This window comes from Bactrocera neohumeralis, unplaced genomic scaffold, assembly GCF_024586455.1.
Source record: "Bactrocera neohumeralis isolate Rockhampton unplaced genomic scaffold, APGP_CSIRO_Bneo_wtdbg2-racon-allhic-juicebox.fasta_v2 ctg1467, whole genome shotgun sequence".
NCBI lineage: Eukaryota > Metazoa > Arthropoda > Insecta > Diptera > Tephritidae > Bactrocera > Bactrocera neohumeralis.
The window spans coordinates 15,813-38,807 of NW_026089735.1; the positions used below are offsets into that span (position 1 = coordinate 15,813).

At 34.0% G+C, this 22,995-nt stretch overlaps 1 protein-coding gene and 2 long non-coding RNA genes across 6 annotated transcripts; 1 reads left to right on the forward strand and 2 right to left on the reverse strand.

Annotated features, from left to right (window-relative positions):
- Positions 1-753: 753 nt before the first annotated feature.
- On the reverse strand, positions 754-13,471 carry LOC126766514 (uncharacterized). The gene is made up of 2 exons (XR_007668900.1): positions 13,393-13,471; positions 754-7,539 (listed from the first exon to the last, which is right to left on the reverse strand). It is a non-coding gene; the product is annotated as an uncharacterized LOC126766514 (long non-coding RNA).
- Positions 11,628-13,160, reverse strand: LOC126766512 (2-oxoglutarate and iron-dependent oxygenase JMJD4 homolog). 3 transcript variants are annotated; one of them, XM_050484278.1, is made up of 3 exons: positions 12,711-12,810; positions 12,523-12,649; positions 11,628-12,464 (listed from the first exon to the last, which is right to left on the reverse strand). In XM_050484278.1, exons 1-3 carry the CDS (start codon positions 12,724-12,726, stop codon positions 11,759-11,761), a joined length of 849 nt encoding a protein of 282 aa, XP_050340235.1. In that variant the 5' UTR covers positions 12,727-12,810; the 3' UTR covers positions 11,628-11,758. The 3 variants fall into 3 exon arrangements, with proteins under 3 accessions (XP_050340235.1, XP_050340233.1, XP_050340234.1); XM_050484276.1 differs by having other exon boundaries at positions 12,523-13,160; XM_050484277.1 differs by having other exon boundaries at positions 11,628-12,461; positions 12,523-13,156.
- A 10-nt stretch (positions 13,472-13,481) lies between the features above and the next one.
- Positions 13,482-14,107, forward strand: LOC126766513 (uncharacterized). 2 transcript variants are annotated; one of them, XR_007668899.1, is made up of 4 exons: positions 13,482-13,598; positions 13,664-13,732; positions 13,821-13,852; positions 13,907-14,107. It is a non-coding gene; the product is annotated as an uncharacterized LOC126766513 (long non-coding RNA). The 2 variants fall into 2 exon arrangements; XR_007668898.1 differs by having other exon boundaries at positions 13,503-13,732; positions 13,907-14,102.
- Positions 14,108-22,995: the final 8,888 nt, after the last annotated feature.

Below are 22,995 nucleotides of genomic sequence, written 5' to 3' on the forward strand. Positions count from 1 at the left end.
TTTGAGAGTAAAATCTATTGAAAACATGCTGTGAAAAATTCAGACCGAAATTCATAGTATTTGATAAGTTACAGCTCATAATCGCCGACGTGTCGTAAGTGACTGTCTACCAGGCGCCATGACAAGTCTGCAGCTGCTACGTTTCTAAACGCATTTTTCTCTAATCATAATTTTCTGAAACTGTCATGGTTCTAAAAAAAGTATTCAACTGATTGCTTTAAAATTTACATATGTTCTTCTACTCATTTATAGTTATCGTCCCTACCAGAACTGTTTATTTTCGAAAATATTTTCACATTTTTTTAAACGATTTTTAACGAATAAAAACAAGATTTTCGTGACTTTTTTTTTTGAATTTCGACATTTTTTTAATGATATTGATTAAATTTGGTAGGGACGATAGCCGCAGAAATACTGAATAATAATCCATTCGATTTTTTTTATTTCAGACAACATGAACAGCCGCTATCACCATGACCAGCGAACTACTTTTTTTTGTTGGAGACTACTTTGATTTAAAAAAAACTATTAAAAATGTAAAAATCGAAAACAAAATTTTTTTTTTGTACATTTCAAAATACAAATAAAAATATATTAAAAAATTAAAATGATTGAATTTTGTTTTCGCGTAAAAAAAATTTTCCTAAAAAGTGGTAAAATGTATACGTTCACAAGAGAATACCACCTTAACTTTTTCACATTTTTTACTTTTTATACTTAAATATACACTCTAAACATTAAAATAAGTTGACATTTCGCTTTTATTTTATTTTTTATTTAAATTTATTTATTTAAAAATCACTTAGCACACTCATCGTTGAAAAGGTTAGCTTGATTGCAATTATAAGGAAAACGAGCGTTGCCACATCTTAACAACTAACTAAAAATATTTTTCAACGAAAGCGTTTTCTTTGTTTGTATTTTCGCGTGATTCTTTTTTCTTTATTAACTATGCATACTTATACATATGTATAAATTATATTTTCGTGTTTTCACTCGGATTTTATTATTTCATTAACATTTATAATTATAGCAATTTCTGTGAGTACAACTTTTATTATTAAATTTTATGAGGATTCAACTGCTCTTGCTAATGGCCACTTTTATAATGATCGATCCAATGATTTTGCATTTGCTCGTAACCTTCTGACACTGTCATGATCCAACAACTAGCGTCAGTATTTTTCCACATTATTAGTACCGTTATGCATTTAATGTGCTGGAATTCCAGGAATGTGAACGTCATCATCACTTTTACTTTGTGGTTGATGCAAGGTTGCTTCGTTTGACAGCAAAGCGTCAAAATTCTTACGTTATTCCAGGAATAAGAAAATGGAGACCAAAATAGATCAGTCAAAACCGATTTCCAACATAACCCAGCATACGAAAATGGCTAGCAAAATCAATCATCCAAAGATGATACCTTAACTACCCCCGTTGTTAAAATCGAACGTCCTCGGATCGAAGCAAAGTCTATCTGAACCAGGCTGTTTTCGATGTTGGTATGTGCCTGTTGATTTTCGAATCTTTACGCAGTCACTAACATTCAATTTGCGGGAGCAATGACTTATCTTAAATTAATTACAATATATCTTATAAAATTATACAGTGGGTATTTAAATTTAAATAGTCACTCTTCTTCTTAGAACGTAAAGTTATTAAATTAACAATTTTTTAAAAATTAATCCTTCAAAACATGAAAAAAGTGGTTGGTTTTGTTTACTTTTTTAAGTTCGGTTTGTCAACGTGTTTCTCTTGTCTTCTTTTTACTAACTAATATGTTTTATCTAAGATTGCTCTTATGTATTCTTTTGCTATCTATTAAAACTGTTGTATCAATATCTTTCTCGATAATTTTCTGTAAAAAAACTTTATCCAATTTGTTGCCAAGTCTCTTGTTGCGCTTTAAGAAGACATTTTCACCGGGATGATATGTTTTCATATTTTTAATTTGGTTACACCTTTTTAAAGTATCTTCCTGAGCTGCAACCAAAGACCTCCTAAGACTTACTAAACCTTCATCTGAGTTCTCGTGAAACGCATCAATTGGCTTAGCATTAATCACGGAATGAATACCGCAATTGTACTTATGCGTTGCTAGTAATACTAATTCGATAATGTCATCAATGTGGTGCTGCTGCTTAATACATCGGATAATTTCAAGTAGTGTGGAATGAAACCTTTTCACCTGACCATTGCTTCTATGTACTGTGGAGAGTTGGTATAAAAAATTGACTAATGGAAAAATTGTCTCTAAGCAGTGTTGTACTACGAGGGCTGCTATATATATTCTGGCCTAGGGCAACACTAAGTGTTGCCAGGTGCAATCTGACATTTCCATTGGAAAGTTTGACATTTTTTAGCATAACATCACTCAGAACGTTTTGTCATTTAATCGTGAATTGTTTTATTTACAGGGAATTCAAAAAATCATCTCTGCCAAAAAATGGAATTAACTCGTGAACATTTTCGTGCGATAATTTTTCACAACTTTCGACGTGGATTATCACGACAAGAGTGCATCGATGAACTCAAATCTTTGTATGGCTATGAAGCACCATCCTACAGCACTGTGAAAAATTGGTACAACGAATTCAATCGTGGCCGACGCTCACTCAAAGACGAGTTCCGTGAAGGTCGTCCAAAAACAGCCGTTGTGCCAGAAAATATCGATGCCGTACGTGAACTGATAATGCAAGACCGTCATGTAACATACCTTTAGATAGAGGCATGCCTATGCAATACTCCCACCAGCATACATCCGATATTGCATGAACACCTGGCCGTAAAAAAACTTTGTTCTCGTTGGATCCCGCACAATTTGTCAAACGCTCAAAAAAAAGCTCGTGTGGATTGGTGTAAAGAAATGCTGAAAAAATACGATCGCGGTGCTTCAAAAGACGTTTATAAGATCGTCACAGGTGACGAATCATGGATCTATACGTATGAGCCCGAAACAAAACAGCAATCGACAAAAAAAAATAAAAAATAAAAACCATTTTCGTTGATAAATATGCCTATTGACATTATTAGGCCAGAAATATATATAGCAACCTTAGCGTTTGATTTCAGGGATTTTTCATTGTCGGAAACGATAGTTTTAGTATTTTGGAATACCAGCAAGATTTCTAAAAGTGCATATCTGATATCGGTCATGGTTCTGGACGCAATAGGTTTCACGATAGCAAATGTAGTTAATTTGTCTACACAGGTCAGGAATAAATTTAATAAATGTTTGGAAATTATAAATACATCAATGTGAAGGATTTCTCCTGGTTTGTTAGGAATTGGGCTTTGACCTATCAATGCATGGTGGTTTACGTTGGTACTTATTTTATAAACATATTTTGCAGTTTGTAATTATTGTTTTAAGTAATTTTTTCATATTTGGAAAATAGTACTCCGGCGAAATTTGCTGAAAGTTTTCATGTAACCCTCGATGGGCTCGATTGTGCTCGGTTATAATTGTTTCCAGTTGGTCATCCTTATTGATTAAGTCAATGACGAAGAGCTCAGTATGAATAAACTTAACGCCAGGATAAGCTGATAATATACAGTTTTGAATTTCACCCAATGTGGGAAGAGTGCAGTGTATTACATTGGTAACGTCAGGGTTAATAGCAAATTTTAAACACTTAATGAATTGTGTGTGATAGAATGTCTAATAATTTTTTGGAAAATAATCTTTATATTTCTACTGCATGAGCCTGATTTGGAGCCATGATTTACGGAGTTTCTAACTGTCTTTATTACGTTACTTGCTGATATCTGACTATGTATACTTTCGGACGAGATGATCTCATTTAAGTTGTGAGAAAACTGTCTTGATAGTGCATCCGCTACTTTATTATCTCTTCCGGGCTTATAATAAAACTTAGGTGAAAATTCTTCAATAAATGCGCGCCACCTTTTCATTTTGTTGTTTGGGTTTTTTCTGACATCGCAAATATTAGTGGTTGATGGTCAGTAAAAATTTTGATATCTTGTATTCATGTACATAAGTAATGGCGAAGTGTTTTCAACGCCCACACTATAGCAAGTAATTCACGTTCATTTGCAGCGTAGTTTTCTTCACTCTTCGAAAGTGTTCGCGATGTCATAGTTATTGGACAACTTTTTTGTGACAAATCCGCACCCAGTGCTTTCGACGAAGCATCGGTTGTAAGCTCAAATGATTGGTTATAGTCGGGATATTGAAGTAAAACGTCCTCAGAAGCTAAAATATGCTTAATTTTTTCGAATGCACGTAATACTTCGTCGTCGAGATTGATTTTGATCTGTTTCGAAGTTTTTGTACCAAACTGTCCGTATCCGGACAACCCGAGAAATGAACGCAAGGCACGCAGCGTTCTTGGGGATTCATAACTGACGATATCATTGGCCTTATCTGTGCAAGTTCTTATGCCTTTTTCATACACAAGAAAACAAGAAAACTGTACTTCCGTTTTGAAAAATTTTGACTTTTCTGGGGACACGCGCATTCCAGCATTTGCAAGCGTTTGCAGAATATAATCGATATGCTTCAAATGCGATTCTTCATTAGGGGAATATGTATATGATTATGTCGTCGACATAAACATGGCAGAATTTACCAGTAACTTCGCGTAGCACATCATCGATAGTCCTTTGGAATATACTGGGTGCGTTCCTCAGACCAAAAGGTAGCCGACAAAATTCGTATTTCCCGTTATTAATACTGAAGGCGGTTTTTTCCCTGTCCTGTTCGCTCATTACAATTTGATGGAATCCGGATTTTAGGTCTAAAGTTTTAAACCATTTTGAACTTCAGACGTATCCGGGATTGGGTATCGATCAGGAATAGTTTTTTCATTGATCTTTCTAAAATCAATTACCATACGTAAATTAGTCTTTCCATTTTCATCAGCGCCTTTTTTTATAAACGACGTGCACAGGAGAATTGTAAGATGAACAAGATTCTTGGATGATACCATCTTTAAGAAGCGATTTTATCTCATTGTTAATAAATGGAGCTACTGATATCGGGTATGGATAGCTTTTGGTGTAAATTGGATCTCCTGTAGTTGTACGGATACGGGCCTGAACTCTAGTATTATACGGCAAAGCTCTATCTGGATCAGCAAAGGCATTAAAATTGTTATTTATCTTACGGAACTGTGGCTGATATTTTACTGGTACTGAGTCTTCTTCTATAGTTATTAGATTTACGGTGTCACATGAAAACATGTCACATGTAATTTAACTTTACCATTTCGATAAAATAAATACCCTCTAACAGTGTCAGTTTTCACATCGATTTGTTTTAAAAAAAATCGTACTCAATAATACCGTCAAACGTTCTTAAGCTTGGTAGCAAGTAAAACGTTGAGGTATTTTCTAAAATGTTTATTTGGCATTTTTTATTAATGACATTTTCACCATTTATCGATTTTAGTTTAAAACTATTTTCTAATTCCTTAATACCTTGAATACTCGTAAATGGTAATGACTTAATATAATTTTTTGATGTACCTGTGCCAATAAGAATGCGATGCTCCTGACCGTTCTTGCTCTTTTTTGTAATAAACGGCAGGAGCGATTTTAGTTTAAATAATTGATTTCATCTTCACTTTCCGAAATCGCGACATTAACTTCATCATAATTATAGTGAGCTTCTTCATTTTGATTACAATTATCATCAATGCATTGGTGTTCATATTCATTCGAAGATGATGCTTCTTCTGGCATAAAATTAACTTTCTGTGTCTTATGAAAGGCGAACGATCAGATAGTAATCGATTATTACTACGTTTAAATGTCACTGGCGGATTAGGATTTGGATTCTGTGATACTAAATTATATTTAGGGGTAAACACCTTTTGCGGTAAAAAGGAACTTCGCGAATTATTACGTTCTGTAAAAGCTTGAACCATTACCAATTTCCATTGGGACAGGTTTATCTAAATTCTGGTTGTTCGTCTCTGTCGACTGACATTGGTGTAAAAATGGCCTTGATGGGTAATGCTTATTTAAGTCACCTAATGCAAATGCTTCTGTGAATTCATAACGCATATGACTAGTTTGAAGCTCTTGCGCAACTGCCAATCCTGATGGAAGGTGATTTGGTCTAGCGGAAAATAAGACATCACATAACGGTCTTCGAAGGCCAGATATGAAGAAACATAAAGCATTCTATCTAGCCCGTTCGTTGAAAGTAGCTAGGAGCTCGCTTATTAATAATCAAAGATAACGTTTTGTCTATTCTATTGTAGTAATCAGTGAGAGACGAATTATCCTGCCTTAAAACGCCCAACTCATTCTCTAATACATATAACGGTCTTTTATCTGAATAAGTCTGGTCAAACCTGGCGATTATTGCTTTAAAATTTAGATCAGTATTGAACGATGCAAGAGTGGTGTTAGCAGATTCGATAATTTTATTTCTAAATATTCCCATAGCAATAAAATACCTCTCTGAGCCCTCTTTGCAGTAATTCATAGCGAATTGCGTAGCACTTCGCCAACCTGGGTAAGAAGCGGAATCACCTTTGAATTCAGGTAAAGATTTAATCAAGTCTAAACTTCCATTATCTCCTTTGGTAAGACTGAATTTACTTTAAAAAGATATTGGTACTTCTTATTATCAAAAAGATCTTAATTGAAAATTATAATTCACAAATTTTTTGTCGGCGAGAATAGAACACAAAGATAATTTTCCTTAAAGCAAGCTTAGAAACTTCTACTTGGAATGTCAGAAAGAAAAAAAGTTATTCATACAAATGTATGGAAAAACACAATAATTTATTTTATTTCAATATCTCGCACTTTAGAAAACGTTTAATGTTTATTTATAAGCCAAAAAGAGTAAATATTTTCTGTCACCAATTTTTACAGAAAATGTAGCAAATTTTTAACTTTAAATTCCGACAATTTAAGCTATGAACACGTGTTTTTTCGAAATATTTTCAAACTTTTTCACAGTTTAATTATCAATTATAATTTCATATTTTACTTACATACGTCCACTTTATATGTATTTTAAAAAATCACTTACAGTTTTTCGTTATCCTATATTAGATATCTGCATTGAGTTGGACAGCTTAAAAAGATTATATGATCCTCCGGGTAGTACAGTTAATCAGGATTTTATGGTCCTTTTCGGTAATACAGCTTCAGGATTCTATGGTCCTTTTTGGTAGAGCGACTTCTCAGGATACTATGCTCCTTTGGTTTTTTTACTTGCTGTGAGTTGGGCGCCAATTATATTTTCGTGTTTTCACTCGGATTTATTATTTAATTAATATTTATAAAGATAGATGAATATAACTTTTAAATTTTATGAGGATTCAACTGCTCTTGCTGATGGCCACTTTTATAATGATCGATCCAATGATTTTGCATTTGCTCATATCCTTCTGACACTTTCATGATCCAACAACTAGCGTCAGTATTTTTCCACATTATTAAGTAGTACCGTTATGCATTTAATGTGCTGGATTTCCAGGAATGTGAACGTCATCATCACTATTTACTTTGTGGTTGATGCAAGGTTGCTTCGCTTGACAGCAAAGCCTAAAAATTCTTACGTTATTCCAGGAATAAGAAAATGGAGAACAAAATAGATCAGTCCAAAGCAATTTTTAACATAACCCAGCATACGAAAATGGGTAGCAAAATCAATCATCCAAAGATGATACCTTAACTTATATAAAATTCGGCACGATTCCGATTACTTTGGCGGAGAGGTAAAAAAACCGAATTTCCGTATAAATGTAGTATGTACGGATAGGGCAGCTTCTCAAGAGGAGGAATATCCAAAAATAATATACAAATAACTAGATAACTAGAAATAAGCTCACATTTCACAGTTATTTTGTAATTTTTCAGCTAAATTTAGTAATTTAAAAATCACTTATCAAATTTATGGCTGAAAAGTTTAGGGTGTTTATATTTACGAGGAAAACCAGCTTTGCCACACCTTAAAAACCAAAAGTGAAGGATTTTTCAGCGTTTCAGTGTTTTCTGTGTTTGTACTTTCGAGCGTATCTTTTTTAACTATAAAAAAAACTATAAATACGATTTTTCAACATAAATTGAATATGTGAACACTTTTCTATATACATTCATATATGTATGTATGTATATATGAATAATATGTGGTTTATATTTAATAAACACAGATAAGTAAAATTGTGTGATAATAGTATATATACGATTGTAATACTCCTTTCTGCGTTGGTGGCCTTCGACCGCGCTTTCAAAAAATAACCCCGGTCTAGCGAAAACCCGGGGTGACTGAAGTACTTTCGCGTAGTACAATTTTTCGCACAATTCCGATTTCTTTGGCGCCGCGATTTGAAGGTACCGTTGGAAAGAGGAAGTCCAAACGCTCCAAGAGGAACGCAAACGCTTAGTTTAGGAGATATTCGACCTTAAAGTTCAAAAATTCGCAAAATTCGAACATTTCAAGAAGCTATTAGTAGTAGCGTAGTGAAAACACACTTTATTCACATTTTTCTCTTCAAATTAATTAAATTACACTATAATCTTTTAAATAAATCCACATTTTACACTTTTAGCAGGTTTTTTATATAAAAAATCTTTATTTCAAAAATTACATTTTACACTCTTTTGAACCTCATTTGTTTACCAAAAATTACGAAGAAATGGAGCGCTGCCATGTGATGACAAGGCAATTCGCTGAAATTCCTCTTTTTCGCAAAAATTCGTCTATTCATGCATATGGATATTTTCTTTTTTAAATTTATTAAGCAAATAAGTAATATTATATACATGTATTACTAATATTATATAACAATATTATATATACATACATATGTATAAGTAATATTATATATATATGTAATATATATATAATGTTATGTAATAAAGTGTAAGGTTACAGTACAGTACGAAAACTCAAATTTTGTTTCAATATGAGTGCATGATAACCGTAAAATATAACCACTTTATATCCAAGACTCATGTTTTAAATATAATAATATATATATCGTCACCTAACATACAAACCAATGTATCATAAAAAATAAATTGAAATCGCTGACAGATATAATAACCAAAATGTATAAATTTTATAACGAAAACTTAAATTTAGTTTGAATATTGGATATAAAGTGGTTATATTTTACGGTTATCATGCACTCATAATGAAACAAAATTTCAGTTTTGGATATAAAGTAGTTATACATATTTTTTGGTTATTATGCACTCAAACTCATATTTTAAATATAATATATATCGTCACCTAATATACAAACCAATGTATCATAAAAAATAAATGGAAATCGCTGACAGAAATAATCATCAAAATTTACAAATTTTATAACGAAAACTTAAATTTTGTTTAAATATGAGTGCATAATAACCAAAGAATATAACCACTTTCACCACTTTATAACCAAAAGTCAATATATTTTTTTATTTTATATTTACGCAGAAAGGAGTACTTCATGAAAGTACTTCAGTCACATAAATTACGTATTACACATATACATATGTAGAAAGTATTTTTTTATAGTTAATATAGAAAAAAGAATCACGCGATAAAACAAACAAAGAAAAATTGTTAAAAATCCTACATATTTACTGTTTAAGATGTGGCAAGGCTCGTTTTCCTCATAATTGTAAGCAATCTAACCTTTTCAACGATAAGTGTGCCAAGTGATTTTTAAATTAATAAATTTAGGTAAAATATAGCAAAATAAAAGTGAAATGTAAGCTTATTTCAAAGCTTAGAGTGTGTATATAAATATACAAAGTAAAAAATGAGAAAAAATTTTGTGAAACATAGAGAAATAACATGTTTCCTTAGTGCAAATTTTTGAACTTTTAATCGTGAATATTTTAAGAAATATTAGCCATTTTTACATTATTTTTGGATATTCCTCCTCTGCAGAAGCTCCCCTATCCGTACATACACCATTTATACGGAAATTCGGTTTTTTACCCCTCCGCCAAAGTAATCGGAATCGTGCAGCGGCCTTCGGCCGCACTTTAAAAAAATAACCCTGGCCGAGCGAATACCCGGGGTGACCGAAGTACTTTCGCGTAGAACTCCTTTCGGCGTTGGCGGCCTTCGGCCGCGCTTTGAAAAAGTAACCCTGGCCGAGCGAATACCCGGGGTGACTGAATTACTTTCGCGTAGTACGCCTTTCTGCGTCGAAAATAAAAAAATATATTGAGTTTTCGTTATAAAATGGATAAATTTTAGTTATTATATCTGTCAGCGATTTCCATTTATTTTTGATGATACATTGTTTTGTATTTCAGGTGACGATATATATATTATTATATTTAAAATATGAGTTTTGGATATAAAATAATATTGACTCTTTCCATAATCAAATACTTGGTGTTGCATTCATATCTTACAATGTTTAATGTGGATAAATTTTCACGTTATTATATCTGATTCTTTTTTTTGATTTTCTAATGTATTTTGACAATTGTTTCACTCACTCTAATTTACTTATTTGTTTATTAAATTAAATAAAGAACATATCCATATGAATGGATAAAGACATTTTTGGGAAAAAAGGAATTTGAATCCAAAAAAATTTTTCCTCTAGACTTTCTTCTCTTTGTATTTCCTTATTATCACATGGCAGCGCTCCATTTCGTCGTAATTTTTAGCACACACATGATGTTCACTACGAGTGTAAACTGGGCACGTAAAAAAAGTAAAAAAAAAACTGCTAAAAGTTTAAATGTGGATTTATTTAAAAGTTTGTAGTGTAATTTATTTAATTTAAAGTGAAAAATGTGAATAAAGTGTTTAATGTGGTGAAATAGATTCTTGAAATGTTCAAATTTTGCGAATTTTTAAACCTTAAGGTGGAATATCTCGTAAACTAAGCGTATATATTTTTTAAACAGGAGGACTTTCTCTTTCCAACGGTACTTTCAAATCGCGGCGCCAAAGAAATCGGAATTGTGCCTAAAATTCTTTCCAACATTTTTTAAGCTACAATTGAATATGTGACGTAGTCCTTTCAGCGTTGGCGGCCTTCGGGCGCGCTCTACAAAAATAACTCTGGTGGAGCCAACACCCGGGTTGACTGAAGTACTTTCGCGCAGTACTCCTTTCTTTGAACTTTTAAGTCGATTACTCGTACTCTAGTGTTTGCGGTACCTATAACCTTCGCTGACCAGATAAATTCATGCTTTAGACCAGTCGATTAGCCACCAAGTTCGTGTGATATCACACCCTTAGATTTTTTCCTGTTGGGATACGTAAAGTCTAAAGTCTATACGGACAATCCCGTTTTGATTTAGGTCTTGGAGCAAAACATAACGCCTGTCCTTCGCCAGTTGAAATGCTCAACCGAATGATCGGAAATTGAGACGTAGCCGAGGCCAATATTTGTTGGATAATTTAAAAAAAATAAATGCCACAGAATGTTCCTTTAAATGATTATACACATTTGAAGTTTTTGTGTTTTTCTTTGAAAAAAAAAAGTAGAGAAGATCGAAAGGGATTACCCTCTACTTCCACCCCTCTGAAGGTCCCTATCAGCCACGAAAACGCTTGAAGCGGTGCTAAAAAAGTAGGGGCACATGAGGGACGAATTTAGTAGGCCATTCTCCTTCAATAATTGAGTCAAATAACACGTTCCGAAAAAACAAGCTAATACTATACTATTGAAAAATTTCGATTTAATATTTGTATATTTTCCTTATTTTTCAGATTACAATACATTGGTGCCAATTATCTTAGGAGCAAATATTTCAATATTTATATATCGGTTAAGTTATAACTGGTTTTTAACAGATTAGTTTTTCATAAATAAGGTATATTCTTGTTTATTTGACTAGTATTAATACGATTGATAAATTTTATACATTTGTTGTACAATCTGGAACAACTGTATACAAATTTATCCTGAATCATAGTTTTTAGTACAGTATCGATATTTTTTAAATCATAGTATATATGAAAGTCATTGATATAAAAAATATGACTTGAAGGACACTGAATATTTTTAATATTTGAGTTTCCCTGCTTTTTCAACAGAAATAACCGTCTTTTGGCGATAAAACACAGTATTTCCAGAAATTCGGCAATATTTAAGCCAAAGTCTAGGTGCAAAATTTGCTGACATTGTTCATTAAAATTATGACTTCTTCTGAAATCATTGATCTCAATCACAACTTTCCTCAAATTAGACGAAATATTATTCCATATATATTTTAAATTGGCAGCGTTAAACCAGTTATGATTCACCGATATAGTGTCAGTAATATTAGATACTTGATGATACCACCCACTTGGGACAAATATGGCTTCGTTTTGTTGTTGATATACTACGAAATACTTTATATTTGATTTACGTAAAGTTTCCTCATTAATTTCATAAGGTAGTTTTTTATACTGATCCAATAATTTCAACTCCTCACCGGGAGGCAAGAGAATCCACTTTTTGCAACCGTATACATTTGCAGACCAACTGAATGATCCAAAAACATCTACATGAAAAGGAGTCCTGCTTGAAAAATAAAAAGGGAGCAATTTTACGAGCTTTATTTTTTTGTACACAATTTTACCATGTATTTTTCGGTCCCATATAAACGAATCGATAATCATCTTGGTAATTCTCAGTTAAAAATTCATTCAACCAATCCGAAAAAAAATGCTTAGGAACATTATAGAACTCGTAATTCCGAAGATATGCTTTTAAATGCCAATCTTTTAAATAAAGATATACAGAAGCTTCACCACTATTTCGACTTACAATAGATTTTTCCCATTTGTCAATATAATCGTAAAATGGTACTTCAATTGATACATTTTTATCTATACAATTTGTTACAGGAACTAAACAGTCCTTTATTTTATCCTTAAGATAGGCAAAATTTATATTCATCTGTGCAGCATTTTTTCTTGATATCCACGTGTGACTGCATTCCCAATCACTAGATATATTTGTTATAACTGCTGGCCAATTTTGGTTAAGAAATCCCCGATAAAAAGTATTATAAGATATCTCGTCTACACCAAATCTTATTATGTCATTTTTTAAATGTGTGTCTAATTTAATACAATTCTCTAAGTCTAAGCGAATCATATTTATCTACCTAACTCGGTTGTTATACCGTGCTATATTCCCATACGTTGCTATGCATCTCCATACGCAATATATGTATATAGCGGACAACTTCAGAAATTTATTGCCTCTTAGGTGCAATAATCTTGTTTGCCCATTTCCTATCATGAACTAATCAATCGAATAACTAGAAATGTACGTTTCTCTTCCACAAACGTGTATTTTGAAACAAGATATCATATATTAGGGCATGACATGCGAACAATTATATTAAACTGATTTGAATACATTTATTACTTTTTTTGCTAATATTTATGTTTTGAATATTTCTTTGCTAAATTGGAGTATCAGCAACATTAAAAATACTTACCACTTGCATTTTATCTTCCCTGGCATCCCCAAAGCTATACATGTACATGTTGTCTTTTAAACATTTGTGTGGAAATGAAAACTGCTCTCTCAAGCCACCAACCCTGCAAGACGGAGGTAACAGATTGCACAAACACATTGAAACATTTTCAGCTGTTCACTAACACTGTTACATTTTCTGGAATTTCCAATTGAATGGGAAAATACGTAAGTAAGATAGAGAAAAACTATCGACATTCTAAACATATTGTAATATTAACTTGCTAGAATAGGAGAGACGAATGCCCAATTTTTCAAGAAGAAGAAAACGAAAAGCGCAGTTTATTTTGGTTTTTACAGAGGTAAGTTCGTTATTTCATTATTTGATATTTTATAATTAATTTCTTATATACATTTATACTATATATGTTATTAATTTCTTTTATATAGAGTAAACAAAAAAGATTAACAACGAGAAAAAGGTAAGCATTGTGAATTAAATGTCGTGTGTGTAATTAAAATTTTTAATATTACAGAAATCATTTGGAGCGTTTGGATGCGTATAACAAAGACGCACCATTCAATTAGCCGCATCACCGGTGACTTGGAGGACGAGCATTACATGGAGCTCGCTATTAGTTTAAGTAAATATTTCTTTATTTTGATGTTATTATTAAATAAAGCGAAATAATAAAAAAACTGAATTTTATTTAAAAGAATTGAATTTGCTAGAAGTAGCAAATGGATAACAGATAATCTTGTTACTGCTTGTTCTTGCTAACATGCTTATATGTTATAGGTAACAAACTGATAACGAAAATAATAACACTATATATAACAAATACTTTTTGTTAACCATAACACATAGGTAAGCAATGCGCTAACAAAAGAATTTGTTACCCGTAACATACTGTGAAGAGATTTGTAATGCAAAAGTGAACAATAACAAGCCGCTTACACGTTTGCTAACAGCTACCCGTCTTGCAGGGAAGTGACAGTTCATTCCAAGCAATAGATCACATGAAATATAATTAGACACCAATGGCTAAACATTACCATTGCACACTCCACTTTGGCCATATTGCTAGCTATTAGATTTAGACATTTGAAATTGATTTTGAGATGCCCCGTAAAAGTGGCCATACACGATACACATATGCGTTCGATCAGTATGTGTACGATTGCGTGTATGGGCTTGTGCGCATATCGATTCATGTTCGCGAAAATGTTTGATTTTATACGATCGATGTGCACACATGTGTGTCGTGTATGGCGTTGTGTGCAAAATCTCATTTCTCTCGTGTCACCGAACAGTGAAGCGCTGAACACATAAAGAGCGACAGACTGCAAACTACATCTGTCAAATATTAAAATACACACGTTCTTATGGGCAGTATTACTTTGACAGCTGCACGACTACACGACTGCAGGCCGACAGTTGTCGTTCTCGCTAACTTCAATATCCTCCTATTTTTGCCAACGACAGTAGGACGACAGTAGAGTTCACAGTAGAATGGAAGATAGAAAGAGGAGGTAGAGTGGTGATGCCACTAATATGTAAAATGTAAAATTATTCACAGCTCTAACAAACTTGACGTTATTTTACAAATAAAAGCATAAAAAAGCTATATTATATCATTTGTAATAACAATTGATAATTTAAAGCAAAAATATTTACCTATTTACTTATTTTTTGCATAAAAAATTTGATTTTGAACAAAATATTAAAATTTCTTTGAAGTGAAAGGAATTAGTATGGAAATTGTGTACATACAAAATGGACAATTGCGTTGTTTTGTGTACATGCCGGCCATTGTAATGTTGTTGCTTCTCACAATTGTACATGTAGTAAGGTGCACAACGACGTTTTCAGTTCACTGTCGAGCTGCTGCAGTCTGTCGCAGTCACTGTGTTTACAATTTGAAGATCGCGGACGAACAATGGCAAGTGTTAAGGCGGGAGCCTGCCTTAGAGGCTTCAAAAACTTGGGGACTTGTTTGAGAAGGAAAAAATAATTGATTCAACGAAATTTCTCGGCTTTATAGTTATATATTTGAACATCTTTCACAAATTTTTTTTGGGTTTTGACCAAAAAAATTTTACTTTATGTTGTTTAAAAATATGCTCAAACTTGACTTTTCAGTCACAGTTTGTTTTTTAAATAGAAGATAATTTTATGCCAGAGATAATAAACTTTGCCGCAATTCCATACGACGTTTAGTTTTGTCCTAACCTGCCCGGAAATTAAGAAAAATCGTAAAACTGAAAAACCGAGAAATCGCGCGTTGTTGTTGTTTTAACGGAAATTCAATCCCCGTTGGGATGGTAAGTGTCATTTGTGTTGTCGTCGATGTCATCTAACGGGAGGCCCAAGAAACATGCTGTTTCGACGGGGTCGGACCAAAGGGAGGAGGGTGTTAGATAAGTAGGGTTCGTGGGGCATGCAAAGAGGTGGTCCTCGGAGACTCGTTGCATGCAGGACATACATTCGGTATGTCAGGGTCTTTTCTGGATAAGTAGGAGTTTAACCTGCTACAGTATCCAGAACGAAGTTGCGCAAGGGTCTCACGCGTTTCTCGCGGCAGCTGGAGCTCTTCGTCTGCTATGGGTGGTGGTTTGACTCCAAGAACGCCATTTACGGGAAGGGAGTCGGTGAAGGTGTTGATGGATCCGCTGTGAATGGCGGTCAGTACCTGTCGAAAGTTAGTTGCGTCCGAAGTCCGGTCGGCGTACTGTACGACGTCGTCGACGTAGTCGAGGAATGACCTTTTGATGCCTAGGAGGCGGTTCCGCTCCAAGCAGATGACTGCAGGGGTGATTTCTGCGAAAGCATCCCAGCAGGAACTGCTTGGAGAGGAGTTCATTATGCTCCTTAACTGGGAGCATAAGCGCCTCACTGTGGATGTGTTCTATGGGAAACATCAAAAGACATCCCGTCGTGGTACGGAGTGTGTATTTTGACAGGTCTGAAGTTTCCTCATCTGCGTTCCACTGCATCCAGGCGACCATATAGGAGCTGCGTAATTAAGGACCGGCCGACCGTTTGCCTTGTATGTTGCCAACAACGTTTCTTTGTCTTTTTCCCATATGCTGCCGGCTAGCGACTTGAGGATTTTGTTGCGGCTCTGTACCTTGGCGATAATCGCGATCGTATAAGGAGAGAAGGAGCATAGACTGTCGAAAGTTACACCTAAAATCTTAGGATTATTGACAGTCGGAATTTTGACGCCGTCGACTGCAATATTAAGCTCAAGTCTATACTCCTTCGACTAGTTTGTAAATATGGTCGCTGTGGATTTGGTGGGGGAAAGTGTGAGATTTCGTGCAGTGAGGAAACGAGAAAGGTCGCAGAGGTAACTGTTTACCTTCGAACACATGCCATCGATTCCATTACCCAACGCCAATATCGTGCAGTCATCAGCGTACGAGGTTATGGAAACTCCCTCTGGTGGTTGTGGGAGTTTCGAGATGTAGAAACTAAACAGTAGCGGGGAGAGGACACCACCCTGCGGAACTCCCTGTTTAATTCTTCTTAGTTTAGATGTTTCAATAGTACGGATGACTGCCGACCGCACAAATAGTTCATGGTCGACCTCTTTAACCCTGAAGGGAGCGTAGTTTTTTCAATGTCCTGCAGTAGCGTTGTGTGGTTGACCGTGTCAAAAGCTTTTGACAGGTCCAACGCTACGGGGATCGTTCTCTCACAAAATGGTTTCTGGTTGAGGCCATGAACTATCTGGGCGTTTATGACGCTAAGTGCTGTGGTGGTGCTGTGCACTTTTCGGAATTCATGCTGGTGGCTGGCTAGGCTCAGGTGGTGAGTGAAGGTCGGGAGTAACAAGGCTTCAAGTGTCTTCACTACTGGGAAGAGGAGAGTTATCGGACGATAAGATTCCCCTTTGTTGGCGGGTTTCCCAGGTTTCAGTAGTGGAACCACTCTTCCGACTTTCCACACAACGGGTATATGCAGAGTGGTCAGCGACAGGTTGATGACCTTGGTGAGATATCTTACTCCCGTCGGGCCTAGATGCTTTAGCAATAGCATGTTGATTCCATCAGGGCCAATGGATTTGGAGGATTTAGCTTTTTTGATGACACTCTGAACCTCCTCATCGGTGAAAGTAAGTGGCGCGCCGTCGTTTGGCATTTTACGCAGCCGTCGGTTAACACATCATTTAGCTTTGTCAACATAAGGGTGCTGTGTGAACTGCCGGCTAAAATATCTGGCGCACTTCTTCGGGTCCGAAGAGGCATGACCATTGAATTGAACTTCAACTCGGTCGTCATGTCTCTTCGGGTTTGACAAAGCTTTGACAGTAGCCCAAAGCTTACTCACACCGGTGGAGAGGTTACAGGACTTTAGGTGCTCTATCCAATACGTCCGCTTATGTTGGTTTACCATACGCCGAATCTCCAAATTGAGATCCCTTATTCGGGGATCCCCGGGATGGGCATGGCGTAAGGTGTCGCGCTCATTAGCTAAAACGCGCTCATTAGCTAATCGCGCGTCAAAGATTTCGCTTTCTGCCCAAGCGTTCATATATCTGGTAGACGCTCGGTCACTTTTTCCCTTCTAGCTTAGATTTAATTTCGAATTCCCATCTATAACTTTGGGGACATATTCTTAGATAATTTTTAAAGATATTTAAGCAAAAAAAACGATTATTTAAAGACAGATTAATAAAGATTTCGTATCAGAATTTATTGATCTTATAAAAAATGAATTGGCAATTTGGCAAACGAAAAGAGATAAATATTAAAATAAAATCGGGAAAAGAACAAAGTTGGAATAACTTTTTAACGAAAAACAAAGAAAGAGATAAAAATGCTACATTAGAAATAAATTCCAAAAAATTTTCTGCTTGCCTGTCGTACATGTTCACTGTGTGAGGAACGAACGCAAAATGGATTTGTCGAACGCACATACCACAATGTATACATTTTATAACGAAAACTTAAATTTTGTTTGAATATTGGATATAAAGTGGTTAAATTTTTTGGTTATCATGCACTCATATTGAAACAAAATTTGAGTTTTGGATATAAAGTAGAAAATTTTTTTGGTTTTTATATCTGTCAGCGATTTCCATTTATTTCTTATGATACATTGGTTTGTATTTTAGATGACGATATATATATTAATATATTTAAAATATGAGTTTTGGATATAAAATGGTTATATTTTACGGATATCATGCACTCATATTGAAACAAAATTTGAGTTTTGGATATAAAGTAGTTATATTTTTTGGTTATTATGCACTCAAACTCATATTTTAAATATAATATACATATATATCATCACCTAATACCTGAGACAGACATGTAGTAACAATACCATAGTAAAGGTATCATGGTATTCTGTTTACTACGTTGATACACACATGGCAATGTAGTAAACTCAAATACTACCTTTGTTTCATAGGCATTAAATATTTAAAAAAAATTGTAAGCAATAAATATGTAAATGTGTGTTATTGAGAAAATAAGTGCAATTATTTAAAATACTATAAAGTTAATGTATTTTCATCACAGAAAAACGATTTGGTAAAAGACTTCCTAAAAATCTGACATAAAATAAAACATTTCTTGCTTTTCCGGAAGAAAAATTGTGAAAAATATTTTGTTTTCCATTTCAATAATTAATTTTTGAAGTCATTTTGACAGAATATTTCGAAGAGCTTTTGTGTAAAAGCTTTTAGCAAAGTTTGTTACCTGTTTTTTAGCTGTGTTTATACAAATACCACAATGAAACATCATAGTATTGTTACCAGCAAAATACTACATTGCTCATATGGTATTTTGCTGGTATTTGGTGACACACATGTGGTATTTGTACTATATATGGTATTGTTACTACATGTCTGTCTCAGGTATAATATACAAACCAATGTATCATAAAAAATAAATGGAAATCGCTGACAGAAATAATCATCAAAATTTATCAAATTTATAACGAAAACTTAAATTTTGTTTGAATATGAGTGCATAATAACCAAAGAATATAACCACTTTCACCACTTTATAACAAAAAGTCAATATATTTTTTTATTTTTAGCGCTGAAAGGAGTTCTTCGCGAAATTACTTCAGTCACCCCGGGTATTCGCTCGGCCAGGGTTATTTTTTTAGAGCGCGGCCGAAGGCCGCCAACGCAGAAAGGAGTACTACGCGATAGTACTTTAGTCACACCGGGTATTCGATCGGCCAGAGTTATTTTTTTAGAGCGCGGCCGAAGGGCGCCAACGCAGAAAGGAGTACTACGCGAAAGTACTTCAGTCACCCCGGGTATTCGCTCCGCCAGGGTTATTTTTTTAGAGCGCGGCCGAAGGCCGCCAACGCAGAAAGGACTACTACGCGATAGTACTTCAGTCACCCCGGGTATTCGCTCGGCCAGAGTTATTTTTTTAGAGCGCGGCCGATGGCCGCCAACACAGAAAGGAGTACTACGCGATAGTACTTCTGTCACCCCGGGTATTCGCTCGGCCAGGGTTCTTTTTTTAGAGCGCGGCCGGAGGCCGCCAACGCATAAAGGAGTACTTCGCGAAAGTACTTCAGTCACCCCGGGTATTCGCTCGGCCAGGGTTATTTTTTTAGAGCGCGGCCGAAGGCCGCCAACGCAGAAAGGAGTACTACGCGGTAGTACTTCATTCACCCCGGGTATTCGCTCGACCATGGTTATTTTTTTAAAGCGCGGCCGAAGGCCGCCAACGCAGAAAGGAGTACTTCGCGAAAGTACTTCAGTCACATAAATTACGTATTACATATACATATCTAGAAAGTATTTTTTTATGGTTAATATAGAAAAAAGAATCACGCGATAAAACAAACAAAGAAAAATTGTTAAAAATCCTACATATTTACTGTTTAAGATGTGGCAAGGCTCGTTTTCCTCATAATTGTAAACAATCTAACCTTTTCAACGATGGGTGCGTTAAGTGATTTTTAAATTAAAAAATTTAGGTAAAATATAGCAAAATAAAAGTGAAATGTAAGCTTATTTCAAAGCGTAGAGTGTGTATTTAAATATACAAAGTAAGAAATGTGAAAAATTTTGTGAAACATAGGGAAACTTTTAATCGTGAATATTTTAAAAAATATTAGTAATTTTTACATTATTTTTGGATATTCCTCCTCTGGAGAAGCTACCCTATCCGTACATACCCCATTTATACGGAAATTCGGTTTTTTTACCCCTCCGCCAAAGTAATCGGAATCGTGCCCGACTCAGCTACTTTTCTGCAGATATTCAGCTGTTATATATTTGCAACATTTTTGCATCAAATCTGTTGCATTGCTATACTGCTGCAGTGATGTCATATTTTTCTACAAACAAGGAAATATACATTCACTTCGATAATTGAATTTTAATTTTTTATACTACAGAACTACTGTGTTCTTTTTATTTTATATATCAATTGAAATCATTCATAGTCAATTTTATAAGTTGTGGTACACCTTTCAGGTACATAAGTATACGTGTTCATTCTAGTTTTATTTTGATATTTTTAAGCCGTATATACTTTTTTGGAAACTATCTTAAATAAGTAAATAGGCGTATTCGCTTGCTCTTGCAAGATTGCAGATTGCAAAAATACTATACGGAAATATTCAAGGGCACGAAAGCACCCATTGCAGAATCTAGTGATATATGAACGGCTGATTCGGTCAATTTATTGTGAATGACTATTATGCATGGCTATTATGAATTGGCGCACCTTCTGCATACATTTTTAACAAAAAAAACTGTAACAAAACTTAAAAAAAAAAAACTTACCTTCCTCAACAATTTAACGACGTAATATGTCTTTATGTAAAATGCCAGCGAAAACAGGGTTGCAATTATATATTTGCGTGACATTGCACGCAAATATAGATGGGTTTAGGTCTGACATATTTTAAAGCCATTGCAAATAATTTTCTGGGTGTGTTTGTTGTTGTGCTGGTGCACCAAGAGGAAATATGTGCAATTCTTGCACCGTGCAAGGGTTTTACAAGAGCAAGAGAATACCCTTAATATATTTCTATATGTGTATGTACGTATGCATTGTAGTATATTGTTTATGCTGCTTAATATAGGGTTGCTATCTGATCTGTAAATTTATGACGTGTCCCATGCATTTTTATTGTTATTGGATGCGCATTGCATGTAAATGCATTTGGCTGTTTATGTACATACTGTGGACCAATAAAGTTTACATACACCTAGTTCTAATAAATTACGAAACGTTTATTTGTTTCAAAATGAATAAATTTTGTGGTTTTTTCTATCCATTTCAAGATATGTATATTTAACATTAAATATAGCTTATCTAAATGTATTTTTCTTCTTACTCAAATAAAAAAAAATAATGCTAAATCTTAAAATGCGCCTAATTCATATCAAAAAAGTTTACGTACACCAATGATTATTTATATAAATCAAAAGTAATTACAATAGTTTTAGCGATTTTTGGCCTACATTTTGTTACAATAAATCCATAGGTCCCGCAATCACCAAACATTAACTCTATTCACAATATCTGGAACTTTTTGGAAAACCGTATTCGAAAACATCGAATTTCTTCAAAATAAAGCCAAACAACTGGATCATCGACTTAATACTAGAAATCGAGTTGGGAGCAACCGTCGACGTCTAGGGACAATAATTGCAATAAAATGTAGGTCGAAAACTGCTAAAACTATTGTAATTACTTTTGATTTATACAAATAATCATTGGTGTACGTAAAATTTTTGGATATGAATTAGGCGCATTTTAAGCTTTAGCCTTAATTTTTTTTATTTGTCAGTTGTGCTGATACTAAACAAGTAGGCATGTTCAATGATATTTGAACAATATGTACATATATGTGTTAGTATATAAATATATATATTATATGATATTAATATTTATGTACCTATGTATATTAAATTTAGTATCAATTTATAAACTACATATAAATATAATACATAGTGTGGATAAAAAAAACGAACATTTTTCAACAATAGCTTTAAATTGGAAAGCTCATAATTTTATAGAAAATGTACAGCTCTGCAAAAATGTTATTAATATAATACAATAGTAATTTCTAAAAAATCGTTTGTATGTACATACGTATACGAGAACAATTCCAATTCAAATCAATATATTATCACTTATGGGGTTGACGAACAAGTAATGTACATAAATACAAATCTATTTACATATATATGACAGAAACAACAACACAACAGAAACATGTTCTTTCAGCAAGCTCGCTTTATTCATAAAAACACACAGAACATAAATTGAAAACTTTCTGAGGCATATTTCGCATATTCTCTACATATTTGATATCAAAATACATGGATATACATATATGTGCAAATTGACCTTTTCACGTTGAATTCCTTATAATCTGCCGAAATGTATAATAAAATAAGGTTTCTACGATTACCTAAATATTTAATTAATATAGTTGTGAGAATTAATATATATGAATAAGTTAATACAAAAAACATTTATTTCAACATAACGATATTCTTCAGAAAAACAGTCTTCAAATTTCTTCTGTACCGTGAGAGTTCACGTTTGACTCTAATCTTCCTTATTAAAATTTCTTTTCTCGATACGTTTCTTAATTCTAATCTCTTAAGGGGTCCCGGTG

Bases quoted from the DNA above. Each gene is read 5' to 3' on its own strand.
- LOC126766512 (XM_050484276.1), bottom strand. From the start codon at position 13,043: ATGATTCGCTTAGACTTAGAGAATTGTATTAAATTAGACACACATTTA. The intron at 12,465-12,522 runs GTAAAATTGTGT...TTATTTTTCAAG, and splicing joins ATGGGACCGAAAAATACATG to CAGGACTCCTTTTCATGTAG.